This window comes from Triplophysa dalaica, chromosome 8, assembly GCF_015846415.1.
Source record: "Triplophysa dalaica isolate WHDGS20190420 chromosome 8, ASM1584641v1, whole genome shotgun sequence".
In the NCBI taxonomy this organism is placed as follows: Eukaryota; Metazoa; Chordata; class Actinopteri; order Cypriniformes; family Nemacheilidae; genus Triplophysa; species Triplophysa dalaica.
Genome location: NC_079549.1, coordinates 16,661,543 through 16,677,237, shown reverse-complemented (window position 1 = coordinate 16,677,237; position 15,695 = coordinate 16,661,543). Strand labels below are relative to the sequence as shown.

Below are 15,695 nucleotides of genomic sequence, written 5' to 3'. Positions count from 1 at the left end.
GTCGATGGGCCTTCTAGTGTCCATTTTTAGCCGTGGGTTCTTGTGATTTAAAGTGCATCATACAAACAACAAAACACAAAAGAGTGGCTTGGTTTCTTAACTCACATTCTGGATTTGTTAAGGTTAAGGTTATAATCATGCAATGTTTCCTGTTCTGCACAAAACTATATATTAAAAAGATGATAGATTGAAATCAATGTTATTGTATGCAATAACATTATGCAAATAGTATTAATAGTACTAATGAAAGGCTGGTAATGATTTTTTTATATTGTTGGAGGTTTATAACAACATTTGAAAATATGGAGAAATTTGAAGGATCCCCAAGTATTATCTTGGATATGGATTAACTTTTAATATAAACTAGACGTCATACACTTTTTGAAAGTTTCAGATAGAAACAAACTAACTGATCAACTCTGCAGACGGTCACAGACTTTCTGCAACAAGTCCAGACTGAAAATCTGGTCAAAACCTGAGCAGTGTATTTTAGCCTTAACAATAAAAATAAAGATAAACTTGCTTTTGCAAGTAAATGCTGCTTTTACTTGGAGATAATTAATATTAGATTTTGAATACATTTTCATTCACCTGTCACAGGAGACAGATTTCTAAATATGACAGAGGGAAAAGGGTTTGTATGGATTTTTTGTCATCTTTTTTAATTGACCAATAGGGGGCGGCAAATACTATTCTTTGCTCCTTTTCGGCTTACTAGGACTATAAAAGTGTCTTTATTTTCTCTTATTTTAACCAAACTCCATATGTTGGTCGAGATGTAAGCAGCCAGAAAATATCTGAAAATATCGCACTCTAAAATGGTGGAAAAAAAACAAAAGATTGAGCAAAAAAAGCAACTGAGCATGTACACCAGCAAAAAACTGTAAAGCTTGCTTCTGAAAACATAGCCAACAATATTATCCAAATTATTGAATAGAACAACAGAATAAATATATCTGAACAATAAATAAATACTCACTAAGTGTTCTGTCCACTAAGTGGCACTATTGAGCACAAATGCAGGATGCTGCTCTGTCCGTTCAAGTGCTCTTGGCCTTGAAATAGAATTTGCCTGTACGTTTTTTATTTTTTATTTATTTAACCAGAAAAGAAGCAGACTCACAATCAGACAAATAATACAGAATAGAGAAACGTTTAAAATAAAATAAAACACTTTCAAACTGTTTTTGTAATTTGGACCAGTTTTCAATATACAAATAATAGGCCTAAACAAATAATTTATGAAATAAATTACATTTTATAAATTAAAACAACCTTTAAATTCTAAATCACTTACATAGGCCTATGTTTTAGAGTGCAGACACATTTTGGGTTTAACTGTGAATTGTTATGCCTGTTTGCCAGAAAAATATCGTTCCCTTCTGACAATCTGGCAAAAATTGGTTAGTGGTTATTTCCTCCTGTCAATAAATGCACGCGCTGACTACCTCCGTCAGTTTGTCATTGTGTGATGAAAATCTGATCATTGTATGTCTGACGCGTGCACAGATGGTTTGGGCTTGAGCTCGCAGCCAGGTCGCATTGTTCTGAGCGTGACACTTTCTATGCGCTAGCTAATGAGAACAGACGGACCCTCGTATCCCCCCTCTAAGCAGTTTTTTATTCCTTTCTTTTAAACACTGTTAATATCTTCTGTCCCTCATCCGTCCATTTCCATCTGGCTCCAAATAATTTGACTGCTATGTCGGGTTGACCCGGAGACCCTGGTGTAGATAGATTGATAGATAGATAGATAGATAGATAGATAGATAGATAGATAGATAGATAGATAGATAGATAGATAGATAGATAGATAGATAGATAGATAGATAGAAACAGCATCGGAAGACATAACGACTTTTAAATATGCAAGTTTGCCGGTGGATGACTGGAAGATATGAAACGTGCGGATGGGATATGTTGCAATTTTGGTTTTGATTAATATTCTTTTAGCCTAAACCACAAGCAGAGAGGACAGATTGGCTTTTTGTATGAATGGTCAACATCAAATCTGGCTACCTGAAATGAGGGCTAATGTATTCGAACCCTCTCCCTGACATACAGGCGGACATATGGTAGCCTATAACAACGGAGCTGAGAGTCATTCATTACATAATCCTAACGAGGCCGGTTCACTTCCAACATGGCACACCATTAGAAGCAGAACAGCCTGACTGCATGTGTAAAGAACTTTGTGGTGCATTAACACTGATATGCTTATTAGATAGGCTATGACTTATTTGGCTATTTAACTTTACGTTTAAATATTCTTATGATGCTCCTGTTGTTTGAGTGAAATTCGGCTTATATCTTTATGATATAGTCTTCAACTGAGTGTAGTTATGTTTTCTTTAATGTGAAATATGATCACCCCCACACTCGTACATATACACGCACATGCTCTCTCGCACTTTCCCACGGGACGCAGCAGACGGGTCGTAATTTGGTTGCCTTGGCCCGTCTGGACAAGCACCTGTCTCCTCTCTTGGGAGATAGTCGCCTTTGGGCCGTGAGCAGAACGGACCGTGAACACATGCAAGTGTGTGACAGAATGAAAAATAAAGCATGCTTTTAACAAAATAAAAATGAACGACAGCTCATTGTATAGTATCAATGAAGGAGTGTTAGATAAAGCTCGTGCAATCTTCGTATTGGCACAATTTTATTCCATATCGTTTTATGCAAAAACTACAACAGACAAATCAGCGTCGAATATATTTTCGTTTTTACCATTTATTCTAAAATAGTTATGAAAAACTGCGTTGGTAAAAACCAGTGCACTGGCTATTCCACTACAAAATGACGGACAAAACCCTGAATTAACAGGGTTATCTTTGGATATGAGGCAGATGTGAGATAGGCTAATTTGTTCACTATAAAATTTCCGAGAGGTTCACAATAAACACGTAAACAAATAATCTTTATAAAATAGTTCGCAAAAGAAAAAATAAACTACTTTAAGATCATTTTTGGTCGCAGCAAAGAGAGCGTCTGGGTAGTTTATGGACTTGGGAGGCAAGCAACCGTAGGCTCTATATAATCTGGTAATAAAATCGCTGTTTATGTTAGCATTTTGCCAATTATTATTTTGACATTAATTTTACAAGTATTATATGAATTCGTTCAAAAAGAGGAATAGTTTTACTTCTAATCCGCCACAAGTCTTGAGGTACCCAAGAGGCTTTCAATGAGCACTTTTGTAAACGAAATAAACAATACAGCAATAAGTCCTACCCAATGGGAAGTGCTTTTCGTTATCATAGGACAGGACATTAACAGCAACATTATTTTAACCTTAGTGCATACACAGCGAAGGCCCTCCTACTCCTAGAAAAACTGCCAATGAAAAGTGCAAGTGAAAAGCAACAGTAAACCCCAACTCTGCGACAACAGTCTAAAACATGAATAATCGAAAAACATTAAATATTTACATGTAGGCCTATGTAAACACCGCAAGTTACATTAAGCACGCTCAAATAACTTAAATTACTTATAAATAAAACAATAAACAAACATCATATAAATAAAGAATAAGTTCACGGATTTGTTCCAGCACATAGAAATATACATTACTTTTTTTCAGGTGGTCGACATAATTGTTTGATTTATATCCATAGGCTAGTTGAACATAGTAGCCTGATGCTTAATGCATGTGAACGGAGGGCAATTGGTAGATTGTGTTTGTCAATTGGGTTGGCTCAATTTTTTCCACAGCTTATTGCCACAAATCTAGTTATGATTTCAAGCTACAGGATAACTGATCATCTTTAAACAGCTATCCGAAACTATATTGCTACAGTGTCAAAAACCACTAGCTTTACTGTACTGCAACACATACAGAATTGTAGATAACACTTTCTAGTAACTTTTTAATACCATGAACAATATGAAGTTGTGTTATGCTTGGATTATTAATTAATTATTATTCAGTTGTTTACTGTATAAATGTATGTGTTTGTTAAAAGGATATGGATAAAAGTTATTACAAAGTGTTATCTATATTTCATACGATTTTATATCCTGCTGTAATAGCCTACTCATGACAGTAAGAGTCTTCTTTAAATACACCTGTAGGGTTTTGTTTTAGGGTATTTTAAAAAGGCCCAGAGTTCGTTCAAACGTCCAAAACGTGGTTAAGGTAAGATATGTAACAGATAGCCAGGCGTAGAATTTCTATCTTTGACAGCTTCTTGTCGGGTGGGAGTGTCGGTAGCAGCTTTCTGAGCTCAGCGAACGCTACGTTGAACGCTTCCACCCGGATGCGCTCTCGCGTGGCATGAGCAGAGCGATATTTCGCTGTAGCGCGCCTCCTCCTTCTCTTTTCCTCCCTGGTGAGCCCGGCTGGCACGAGTGTGCGAGTTTTCCCATCGTCGGACTCAAAGGGCTCGTGGCCCACACATTCCACCTTCATAACGTTCAGACATTCCGAGTCCGGTTGTGTCCAGGTGAGATCAGGATCCGTCTGTTCGGGACTCAGCATCATCTTCAGGACTTTAGAAATGCGCTGCTTGGTTACTAATCTGATGGAAGGGCACAAAGTGCATATGGTTGTCAAAAATGTGGAATTAAAAATATATATATTTAAAAAAATGAACGAAGTTGTTCTCTCAATACAAAACTAATCTGTAAATAAATATCTAAATTAAACGTAGTTATTTTTTCTGTAATATTGGCTGTAGCCGGTGTTTGCATGCCAGTTCTGAAAACAATTTTTTTCGGTTCTGTCATTTCAACCATAAATAAGTTACAAATAAACATTTGTAATTTTTTGTTGTCACATTGAATTTCGTATCTAATCATTCAACAGACAGATTATAATCATAGATGGCTATAAATATTTACTGGTTTCATGCAAAAGGTAATGGAAATCAATTAAAAAAAGTAATTGCTGACCATCTGTCACAAATGCAAAGCTTATAGCTCCAGATGACACAGTGGAATACATATCATGCGAGGTAATTCACAAGCAACCTTATTTTTTTCTTAGTTAAGAAGGTTGCATTTTTATTTATTAAATGTTTATTTTACTTTCATAGCCATGTCATTTGCAATAGTAAGTTTAACATTAACACTTATTTGAAATCAGATATTTTAACCACAATTTTACCACAACATGAAGATGAAAGTAGCTATTACAAACAACGAATATTTAATTGAAACTCACCTGTGGAAAAATACCGGCTATTGGTGGCGAAATCGACGAGAAATGTGTTATTCCCCAGAAATAAGATTCGATAAGTCTGTTTTCAGTAAAACATTTTCATCTGTCCATTCTCCCTTCTCAAATCGTATTTTTTGTACAATTCGGCATCAGCAATATATTTCTCCGTAGTATTTTCCTCGTCACTTATAAAACAGATTGGTAACGTAGATTTTTGTTGTTGTTTGCTGAAATTTCCATGAGCAGTCTTAAAGACTGGGACCGGTTCACGATATGATGCCCTCTGACCCTTGCTTGGATAACAATGGACACGCGTTCTCGGATAAGATCGTTTTGATGAGAAAGTCGTCAATTGCTCTGGCTGTCTATTTCCCCGTGGATTAGGATACTATTGCTCCCTCCATCCTTCTGTTCAACCACATCCACGCGTGCTTGTGCCCGTGCCTCTGATGATTTGAGAGATAACATTCCACTGACTCCCTAATAAAGTGCGAAATGACGGAGAATGTTGCGATCTCTCTCTCTCCCGCTTACAAATCATTCACTTTATGCACTTATCCACGACAGTCACACCCATGTCCCACCCCCTCGTTTCCTCCATCCACTCAGCGCCTTCTCTCTCGACCAGAGTGAGAGCCTCAGGCTAGAGCTATTCAACAAGCAGGGTCTGGCTGCATGGAGTGGGTTATATACTATATATGTATATAAAATAACAATATTTTCATAGCCCACAATTTGTTTTAGCAAGACCATTTTAAATGGGGTTTTAAATGACACCTATCTGCAATGAACTAGAAACTAATTGAAGCAGCATTTCATTACTTACTATAATTAATTGTATTTTTTTCTTTGCTTAACCATTTCACAATGTTTATGTTTTTTTATCTTAAGCAGTGATTAAAGTTTTTCGCCAGGTCAAATGCAGGTTTTTTCTAGAAAAAGGTTTTCTTTGACACCATTAATATGTCATAAATTTGCTGATAAATTTCATAAATTTGCTTGCCTTTCAAATTGTCGTAATCAAGATTAATATATGAAACAACTTTTACTTCTTTTTTAAGATTTATTCCACCAGTTTCCATATGCACCTTATCGAAAGGCAACCGTTCCACAAGATGTGTAATTTGATTTTACCACAATTATTATTTACTTACAATTTATTAATACAATTTCACCATTAGTGGACTAACTTTGCATATCCTGTTATAAATATATTGTCTATAAAGTCCAGTTTGTTGCTAGTCTCCACCTGTACTGGAAATATGTGGATCTCGTATTTTTGAATTGCTTCATGAGCATAAATATTCTCCCTTTCCATAAAGTCTGACAGTATGGTAAGATATCCTTTGAAAGCAGGCAAAATGAAGACAAAAGAGCATTCTGAACAAATGAGGGATATATTTGTGGAGAGACACGAATCTGGGGGAGGCAATGAACGTATATCAGAGCACGGTGTAGTCCATCATACAGAAGTGGAAGGAAAATAAAACTACACTCCTCTGCCTGGGTAAGGCCGTCCCCCTAAACTTAATCATTGAACAGGAATAACGCTTGTCATAGAGGCTACCGTGATGCCAACCATCACTCTGACTTAGCTGCAGAAGTCAGCGGCTACAGTTGTAAATTATGTCCATGGATAAACAAGCTCCAAGCTATTGCACAATAGGGCCCTTTAAGTGGCAAGAAAAAAAGCCTTTGCAGAAGAAGCATATCAGTCCATGTAAAGACTTTGTAAAACACCACCTGGATGATGCTGCAAAGACTTGGCAGAAGGTCTTGTGGTGTGACCAAAGCTGAACGTTTTGAATTAGCCTCAGGTGTCAGGTTTTGTGAATCTAAATATTTTCAAGGCGCCAAATTTCATCTAATCTATAAATTAATCTGGCTGAAAATGTAATCTAGATCAACATTAATACGCCTCACAAAATGATTATGTGAGATTTCATCAAACAATAATCTTACGAAGATCAATCTTTCTATTCCCCATAAAAAAAACAAGTTAATGCTTATTTCTTGTAAAGTGCAGCATTTCCGATTTGTTTCTCCAGCTCTTTTATATCTTCTTCGTCTGTGTGATAAAATAGGTAAGAGCACACCCTTGGAGAAGCGGCTGGTCCCAATGAGATACCGAATTTTAATAAGACGCTTATCGTAAAATGTAAAAGGGGCATGAGGCTGTAAAAAGGAGAGATTGTTAATGGCAAACTTCTCATAAAAGGCCTGAATAGGAGAGGCTTTACTATTATTTTGACTTTAACAACAAATCAATGACTACCGGCCACTCACTTTTTAAAGAATGTCTTTGCATATGAATGAGACCAACGAAAAAACAACAAAAACTCTCTAATATAATCATTACAATTTTACGTTTTATTCAACACCAAGCTGATGAGAAAATATGCTCCTTAATAATATATTAAATCAATTTTTTCACCATCCGCATATAAGCGTCAAATTGATTACATTTTACACTGCATTATTGATCAGACTGATGAGACATATTACGTTTCATCAAAGCCTCTTATATTTGGCCTCTGTTTGTGAACAAAGTCAGCTGGTCTGCTGTTGCCTCCAACACATCCCTTTCTCCTCACACATACACATATAAATACACCGAGTCAAATGTGAGAAAGAGGCATATGGCTTCCAGACTCACCCATCCCCCTTCTGCTGCCCTTTTTGCCTGGTGCATGTGTTTAGATCTGGGCATTGCTTTGGGAAGGGGGCAAGGACCTCACTGACTGAATTAAAGTATACTCTGTATGTATGTGTGTGTGTTGGGGCAGCTGGCTGATGTTGCTGGAAGGATGGAAAGATGGATGGGTGGATGTAGAGATGGATGGAGGCAGGATGTCTGACCCAGGGCCAATGGAGGGGTATTAAAATAGTATAACCCAGAGAGAGAAACACAATAGAGGGCAAGACATGGAGGTAAAAGCGAATTGGGCATAAAGGAGGAAAAAAAGAACAATAGGATGGAGTATTTTGACTGGGAAGAAGGTATAAGTGAGGATCATGTTCCTGTAGGTCAGTTTGTAGAGCATGGTGCTAATGCCAAAGTCATGGGTGTGATTCCCAGGGAACACACATGGGTGATGACATGTATAGCTTGAATTGACAGTCACTTCTGCCAAATGCATAAATGTAATATAAATGTCATCTTAATAACATGCACAATATAATCCTTTTATTTAATATGTGACGATGCATTAGTTTGTGAAGACTGTTTTTGTATAATTTGGTAAAGCCTGATTTAGTTATGCCCGAAGGCAGCATATGTGCTTAGTTTCAGGGGGGCTGGTGGAGATCATAAGTATTGATCTCTGTTCTTCATGGTGACAGAACAATAGATTGAAGCTCATTTCACGGCTTAATTCAGTCCAAGCACTTGGTCAATAAGAATACCTTCTGCCAGGCTAAACTTTGATGCAAATTATTAAAATAGCATAAAACACACACACACATCTTTTTTTTGATCTGCAGTACAACAAATGGCACAAGTCTTATGAGGTTGTACCTCAGCCGTGCAAGGTTGTGTACAAGGCTTACAAAACATAGCATGATGGTATGCAATTTTGGACAGGTGGCACTGACATAGCTAAATAATTCTAACAGCTCTGAAAAGGAAGTTTGTTCCATAGAGAAAACTAATTTTACTTATCAATATGTAATAAAGGGATAAATGATCATATATATCTCCAGAAATATATTCCAGCACGGGTTATGCCCAATATACAACCTGTTTAACTGCAGGACGTGTATTGTTGACATAAGATACTTTTTATTTATATGTGAGGTGTTTGTGTAGATGTTTAGTTAGTTTGAGCAAAGCTTTAAGTGCATTGGAAGTGATTATGGCATTACATTTTTATTTTCTAAATATTACAACAAATAATCCCTCTGGCACTGATTTACTTTCATGTGACTACGGTTTCGTTGGATGTACAAGCCTTGCCGAAAGTTAACTTCCGGTCTGAGTTTGTTTATTGTTCTGGCAGTTTATATTTAATTTAATTTAAATGAATATTAATTTACATGACTATCTTATTGTATAATGATTGTATTAAAAAAACAATTTGTTGAAATTTATTGTATTTTAATTTGATAAAAAAAGAAATTGTTGAACGGGTTGTGAAACTTTGTTGCATTAAAGTTTAGCCAAGTAACGGTTCATCTACTGGTACTGTAAAAAAATGATTCATGGCCGTAGTAAATATGGTTCAGTTAAATAGTCTGAGTTTACTCACAAAAATGATAAAAATATATTGAGTTTGCAGCAAGTTAACACAGCAAGTCATTTTTAGTTAAGTCACGTGAATCTGGTATATCTGAAAATCATCTCCTCAGACGATAAAGGTGAGTAAACTAAACTAAATTGTTTTTTAAAATAAATCCTATCAATAGTGTGAAGATACATGTTTCTTAATGTTACAATTTTAAATAAGTTTAATTTTGGTGGTTCACATTTGTTAGTGTTTTAAATAAGCTCCTAGAAATCAAATGTAGGCCTACATAAACGTGTGCACAGTAGACGCTTCAACTTCAACTGTGTGTTATAAACGCATAATGTGCATTCTGAGCAGTGTATAAGTGAACAAAACAGGGTATAGGCTACTGTGTTAAGTACAATCATCTTTTTTTGTGGTACATTATGGCAATGTTGTAAAGTTCTGGAAAAGTTCCATTATGTGACTTTAATATCTCCGTTTTATATTTTTGTAAAGCCAATTCCTGAATTAATGTTTAAGAAAATCTTGGGACACCTGACTGTCACAGTGAGAACTTATACAGAACCTACATGATGCAGCAGACCTGTTTTTGTATAACATTAGTTTATATTGAATCTTTACATTGTTTTTCTTTTCACAGCTTTCTTTACATTTTTTTCATCATATGTATATTTATATATTTTATACTATTAATATTTTACATTAATATCGTATTGTTTTGTTTCAGGACAATAATGGCAAAGTTAATCAACCTTGCAGATCACACTCAAGAGAGGGGGTCCTCCAGATACTCCAGATCTCGATATTCAACTCAACACCGGACTTAACATGCAAGCATACAAGACACAATATATAAATAACTCTACACTGCTATCAAAAGCACATGCACATTCATGCATACAACACCACTAATATTGATGGTTACTGTTGTTGTCATGTTGCCAGAATGTCTGTTGTTTAGGAATGTTTATTTGTTTTTGTTGTACAATAAAATTTGCATTTCTTAAATGTTGGATGTCTAATGATTAAATTAATTCAGTGAAGAAGTAAAACTTTTGACATTTCACAGCTGTCCGTTGTTTTTCTATTTTAGGTGTTAAGAACATGCGATTATTAATCTAAATGGGCTTACATTTTTTTTTGGTAGAAATAACAAAAATGTGTTCGTAATAACAACTTATAATTATGAGTCATACCAATAAAAAAATCCGCAAAATCCTTTGCTTGGAATAGCATCAGGTTACTCAAAACTGTAAGCAATGCTTACTAAATAAATTTAGGAAATGCTACTTAAGCTTAATGGCTAAAAATAGAGTAGTAGAAGTGATGCCCTGTATTTACTTTACTTGAGCGTATGTTTTTTATTGCAGTGACAGAATAATACTTGCTAGACATACTTTTAATTTCATCTAATGTAATTTACTTGTTATTTCTTTTTCTTGTTATCAGAAATAATCTACAGGGACTCTATTCTTTGCGTATGTGTACCAGAAGTTAAGTTTGGGCCACAAAAGCGCACATACTATGTTATTGCTTTGAAACGGTCTAGGCAAGTGTCAAAACAAGTGTCCATCCCTGCTCTGTGATCATTATTTTATAACGGAGCAAAATGTTTGGGTGTATTTTCACAGAACATTGGTCATTCAATAACATGTCATGTGTAACACTGAGGATAAATGATAAATCAATTTAACTCTCATGTTCTGCTTGGGGTCTGTAGCTATTTAAATAGCTTGAGGACATAATTGATATCGCATTTCCTAATCTCTTTAAACTGATTAAAAACAAAATTTAACATGAAAACACAGTTTAAATGTCCTCTAAATGCTAATCTCTCCATCTGTTTTGGGTCTCAGAGATATAAAACACACACCATTCAGACTTAAAGGTGAAAGGGAAAGATCACCCAAAAATTATTTAATCATTGTTTTTCCAATCTTGTATGACTTTTCTTCTTCATAAAATATATTTTGAAGAATGTTGGTAGCCAAACAACATTGGATCCCATTGACTTACACAGTATGGATGCAAAACCACTGAGACATTTCTCCAAATATCTGCCTTTGTGTTCCACAAGAGAAAGAGTCATTTGCAGGTTTTGAATACAGGAGCATGAGAGGGATGACAGAATTTATATTTTGGTGTACTATCTCTTTAATTTTTCCTTTTCCATTGTAAACGGTCAATTTCAACAGATAGTTTATTAGTTTCATTTAGGAAATCATTCAATACCTCATTAGGATATCATACAAGTTAACTAATAGGCTGTCTTTAGGTGGCTGAAATGAGTTTAAACATGGATTGTTAGACTGATGGTAGTCTAAACTCAGCTGCATGACTGACCCAGGCACTGGATAGCACCCATTACAGCTCCAATGAGAGCCAGCTGCAGCTCATCAGCACAGGACACCTGAGCTCAGCCTTGGTTGGACATACTGCCCTTTACACACACAATAACACTCTGGCACACATGCACAACCTTATATATATATATATATATATATAAATACGTTTGTATGATTCTCAAGGACACTAAACATGTTTTGGTGTTATTGTTGGAATGCTTAAGTTGATTGGAACACAAAGAAATAATATCCCTGCATGAGACGGAGAGAGAAAGACAGCTAAGATGAGCGATGGCATATATTTTCTCTCTCTCACCTCTCTGGGGTGAGCTCAAGTCGGAACGCCTCCTCCTCCCCCATGAATTGGGATCAGGTGGGGATCAGCTGGACCGTCGAGAGGGGGGGCAGAGGGTTTGTGTGTGTGTATTGAGGTAGTGGTGGTGATGAGCAGGAGGGTAGGGTGCCAGGCCGGCCCGGGGCCAATGTTGCACCTGTGAGAGATCCTGGAGGCAAATCCGTGTGTGTAGACGCATGGATATGATTGGAAAGGTCCATCGTTACACCTGCATATATGAGAAGCTATTAAAGAGTTTGAGAGCCCCCAGCCCCATAAAAAACCAATGTAACTTGGGCCGTCCTCTTGTTTTTAATTGTAACGTGTCACACGGATACACACAAGATACTCACTGCTCCCGCATGGCAATATGTGTGTTGCATGTGCATGCGTGTGTGCACTTCTGGGTGGAAAGAATGAATTGGTCAGACCTTTCCCTGAAGAACAATCTTTGAGGTGTAAATAACTGAGACAAAGAGGGAGATGTTGAGAGTACCCAACATCTTTCCCCCTTCAGCTTTTCTCTCTCTCTTTTCCCTCCCACTTTGTCTCCGGGGATTGTACCAGCCTGGCTTGAACTGGACACCATCTGCTATAATGTGACAGAATGGAACCCCCAAATACTTTCATTTAATTCTGCTTTGTGTGTGTCTGTGTGCCCATGAGATGAGAGCACAGAGCTGTTACCTATATGTTTTTCCAAATATACAGAATGGCTGCTGTAAATAAAAAGAGATGTATATATACCGTACCCTCGCTAGCAAATGTAAAAGGTGTGGGTCACGTCTACCCAGAGTTTGCTCCCTTGGGTCTTTTGTTGAATTTAAAGGCCATCTGTTTTCTCTAACAAGCTTCCCTCTCTTTGTTATTTCATCCCCTTTGCTTTTAAAAAAAATTCTCTCTCTCTCTTAATGTGTGATTAAAATATAATCTAAAATAAGCCTCTGATGAAACCATGCTGTTGGTCTATCCCTTCTATGTGCATACTTTTCAGTGAAGTTAAACATTCAGAACCATGGACAGTGCCTGAAATTAATTTACTGTTTGTTTCTATTGTCAGAGGAACAGTTAATGTGTGTATGCTAAATTTCACAGGAAAGCAACAGCATTGATTTCATTTAACTTTTAATAGGTGGGCGTCCTGTTCAATAAAAAGGAGCAAAGCCATGAAGCACTTCTGAAGTTAGTTCATTTTTGACCCTTATGGTGGTTTCTGGTAATGCAAATGATTTCCTGTTAAATGCAAATTATTCAATTGAATAATTTATTAGCTTCAAAGCAGCTAGAGGATATGATAGGAAATTTATAATAGCTTTAAAAAATGTGTCAAACAAAATGTTCTGTCGTTTGCATGTGATACTATTGCATTGAAAATATAAGATTCTACTTTTTTGTCCCTATGACATCGCACACATGGCTTGATATTAAAACAAGCATAGAATGTAGAAGAAGATTTTAGATTTTAAACCTGTGACAGTTAAAGGGATAGTTCACTAAAAATTGAATATTCTGTCACCATTTACTCACCCTTAGATGATTCCAAACCTGCATAAATTATTTTGTTCTGCTAAACACAAAGGAGGATATTTGGAAGAATGTCAGTATCCAAACAGATCTAACCCACAATGTGGTTAGCTATCCCTTTGGAATTAAACTGGAAAACAAAAGAGGGATTTTAAGGTATTACCAATATTCCCTAATCAATAAAGGAATTACCTAAGAATAACAATCCCTTTAGAGAAAATATTACATTTGCCACCACTTTGCATGTAGTGGAGCCTTTTCTCTACATTTAAATTACATTCATTATAAAGAAAAGCAATGTAAAACGTTGACTTTATTATGCAACATAATATTTTGTGAACAATGTAAAAATCTATAGGCTGACAAATATCTGTGATATGGAAACTCAAAAGGTTTATTTAAGGTTTACGTAATTTTCCAATTCAGTTGGAAATGATTAAATAATAATGTGACGTGATAAAATGCTTTTTTTATTTAAACAGTGGGTATATTTGGTTATTTATAGCCTAGTGTCTGTCCTTCTGAAAGTGTCTGTCCTTATTTAAATACTGTTTTGTCAAAGTAGACAAGGACTTTTTAATACTTTTTATTAGTAAGGTGTTCGCAAAAACCAGTTCGAAACATAAATGGTGACATATAACAATAATTTATAGCAAAAAATAAAAATCTAAATCAAAAGTAATCTGCAGCATCTACAAAAATGTTATTTTGCAACTTTCTACATATAACTATGTTCTGATGATTGAATGTGGTGTCATGGTGACTGGGCAAAAGTATACCGAATGCAAAAAAGGTGCACTGCTCTCAGCAAGAAACAGATCAAAAGCGAAAGGCGATGCAAGACACATTCCTTGCATCCATGCTCCCAAAGGTAAAGGCTAATGAAGAGCCTCACAGGCAAATTCTGTGTATACAAATACAACTTGAACTGATGTCCCTCCATACCTGTGTTATAGTAGAAAGTTGAGTATTTGCAGCTGTGAACTCCTCCTGCCCTTCTGTGTTAGCTTTCTCTCTGCATTCACATCATGTCTCATTTCTGTCATGTCTGTCTCTGCGGCCGTGTGTGTTTGTGGGTGACGGGAGTGAAGTGGACACATGGATATGAAGAACTGGTGTCTTGCCTGAGGAGGCCTGTAATAGCAGCTGCCAGTGTGACCTCTTTCTTTCTTTCTGTCTTTCTTTCTTTCTTTCTTTCTTTCTGTCTTTCTTCTTCTTTCTTTCTTTCTTTCTTTCTTTCTCATTTCATTTGCCTCTTTCACCTAAAAAAATCACACTATTTCCCTTGGGCCTTTCCTCTACAACCATAATCATGCCTCTAATGAAGAGTGGCAATCCCTATGATGAGGCCCCTCCCCCTCTGTTTCCCCCCCCCAGCCCCCCCCTCCCCGTCTCCAGATTTATTGTCCACTTTTTCATACAGGTGACTGGGTGTTTTGATTGGGTGCATCTTACTTCTATCTTGCCATAAAATATGGATCAGCTGTCACGTGACCGTTTTGGTCTGCTGATTCTTTCTTTCACCATTACATGTGGATTTCTATGTTGTTTAGATATCCTTAAGGGATATGGCATGAAGTCAAACACTGTGTGTTGTGTGTATGTATGATGGAAATATACGAGTCTCGTTTGTTTTTTGTCTCTGAAGGGACAGGTTGCCAGGGTAATGATGCCTAAGGGAGAAAAGTAAGATGTAAATTGGGTGATCATTGCAGAATGTAAAGTGAAATCTACAGTGTACCATGGGAGTCTGAGTAAGAGAGACAGGCAGAGTAAAAGAAAGAGAGAGGTCATGTCCTGCAGGCGCTGAGGGTCTGAGATTCTGAATTTCCCTGATGTGAGAAAACACAGGGCTGGGGTTTTGTGTGCGTGTCTGTGATACAGTCAGGCTACAGCATGTCTGGACATGACTGCTCAAAGTCCATAATCTTAATTGGCTCTCTCTTGAGATTTTGAATGCCGGTTAATTGGAAAAACACCCTCTCTTGCATTTATACTAATCTATTTATTTGCTGAGAAAAACAATTGTCAACCACATAGCTGTTAGGATTTATGAAAGACGATCTGTCTGATAAAAAGAAAAGGAAATAAATGGGGTAGAT

General features: G+C 36.5%; 1 protein-coding gene across 2 annotated transcripts; it reads right to left on the bottom strand.

Moving 5' to 3' along the window:
- Positions 1-2,562: 2,562 nt before the first annotated feature.
- On the bottom strand, positions 2,563-5,667 carry nhlh2 (nescient helix loop helix 2). 2 transcript variants are annotated; one of them, XM_056755747.1, is made up of 2 exons: positions 5,165-5,667; positions 2,563-4,520 (listed from the first exon to the last, which is right to left on the bottom strand). In XM_056755747.1, exon 2 carries the CDS (start codon positions 4,481-4,483, stop codon positions 4,115-4,117), a length of 369 nt encoding a protein of 122 aa, XP_056611725.1. In that variant the 5' UTR covers positions 4,484-4,520; positions 5,165-5,667; the 3' UTR covers positions 2,563-4,114. The 2 variants fall into 2 exon arrangements, with proteins under 2 accessions (XP_056611725.1, XP_056611726.1); XM_056755748.1 differs by having other exon boundaries at positions 2,563-4,515.
- Positions 5,668-15,695: the final 10,028 nt, after the last annotated feature.

Bases quoted from the DNA above. Each gene is read 5' to 3' on its own strand.
- nhlh2 (XM_056755747.1), bottom strand. From the start codon at position 4,483: ATGATGCTGAGTCCCGAACAGACGGATCCTGATCTCACCTGGACACAA.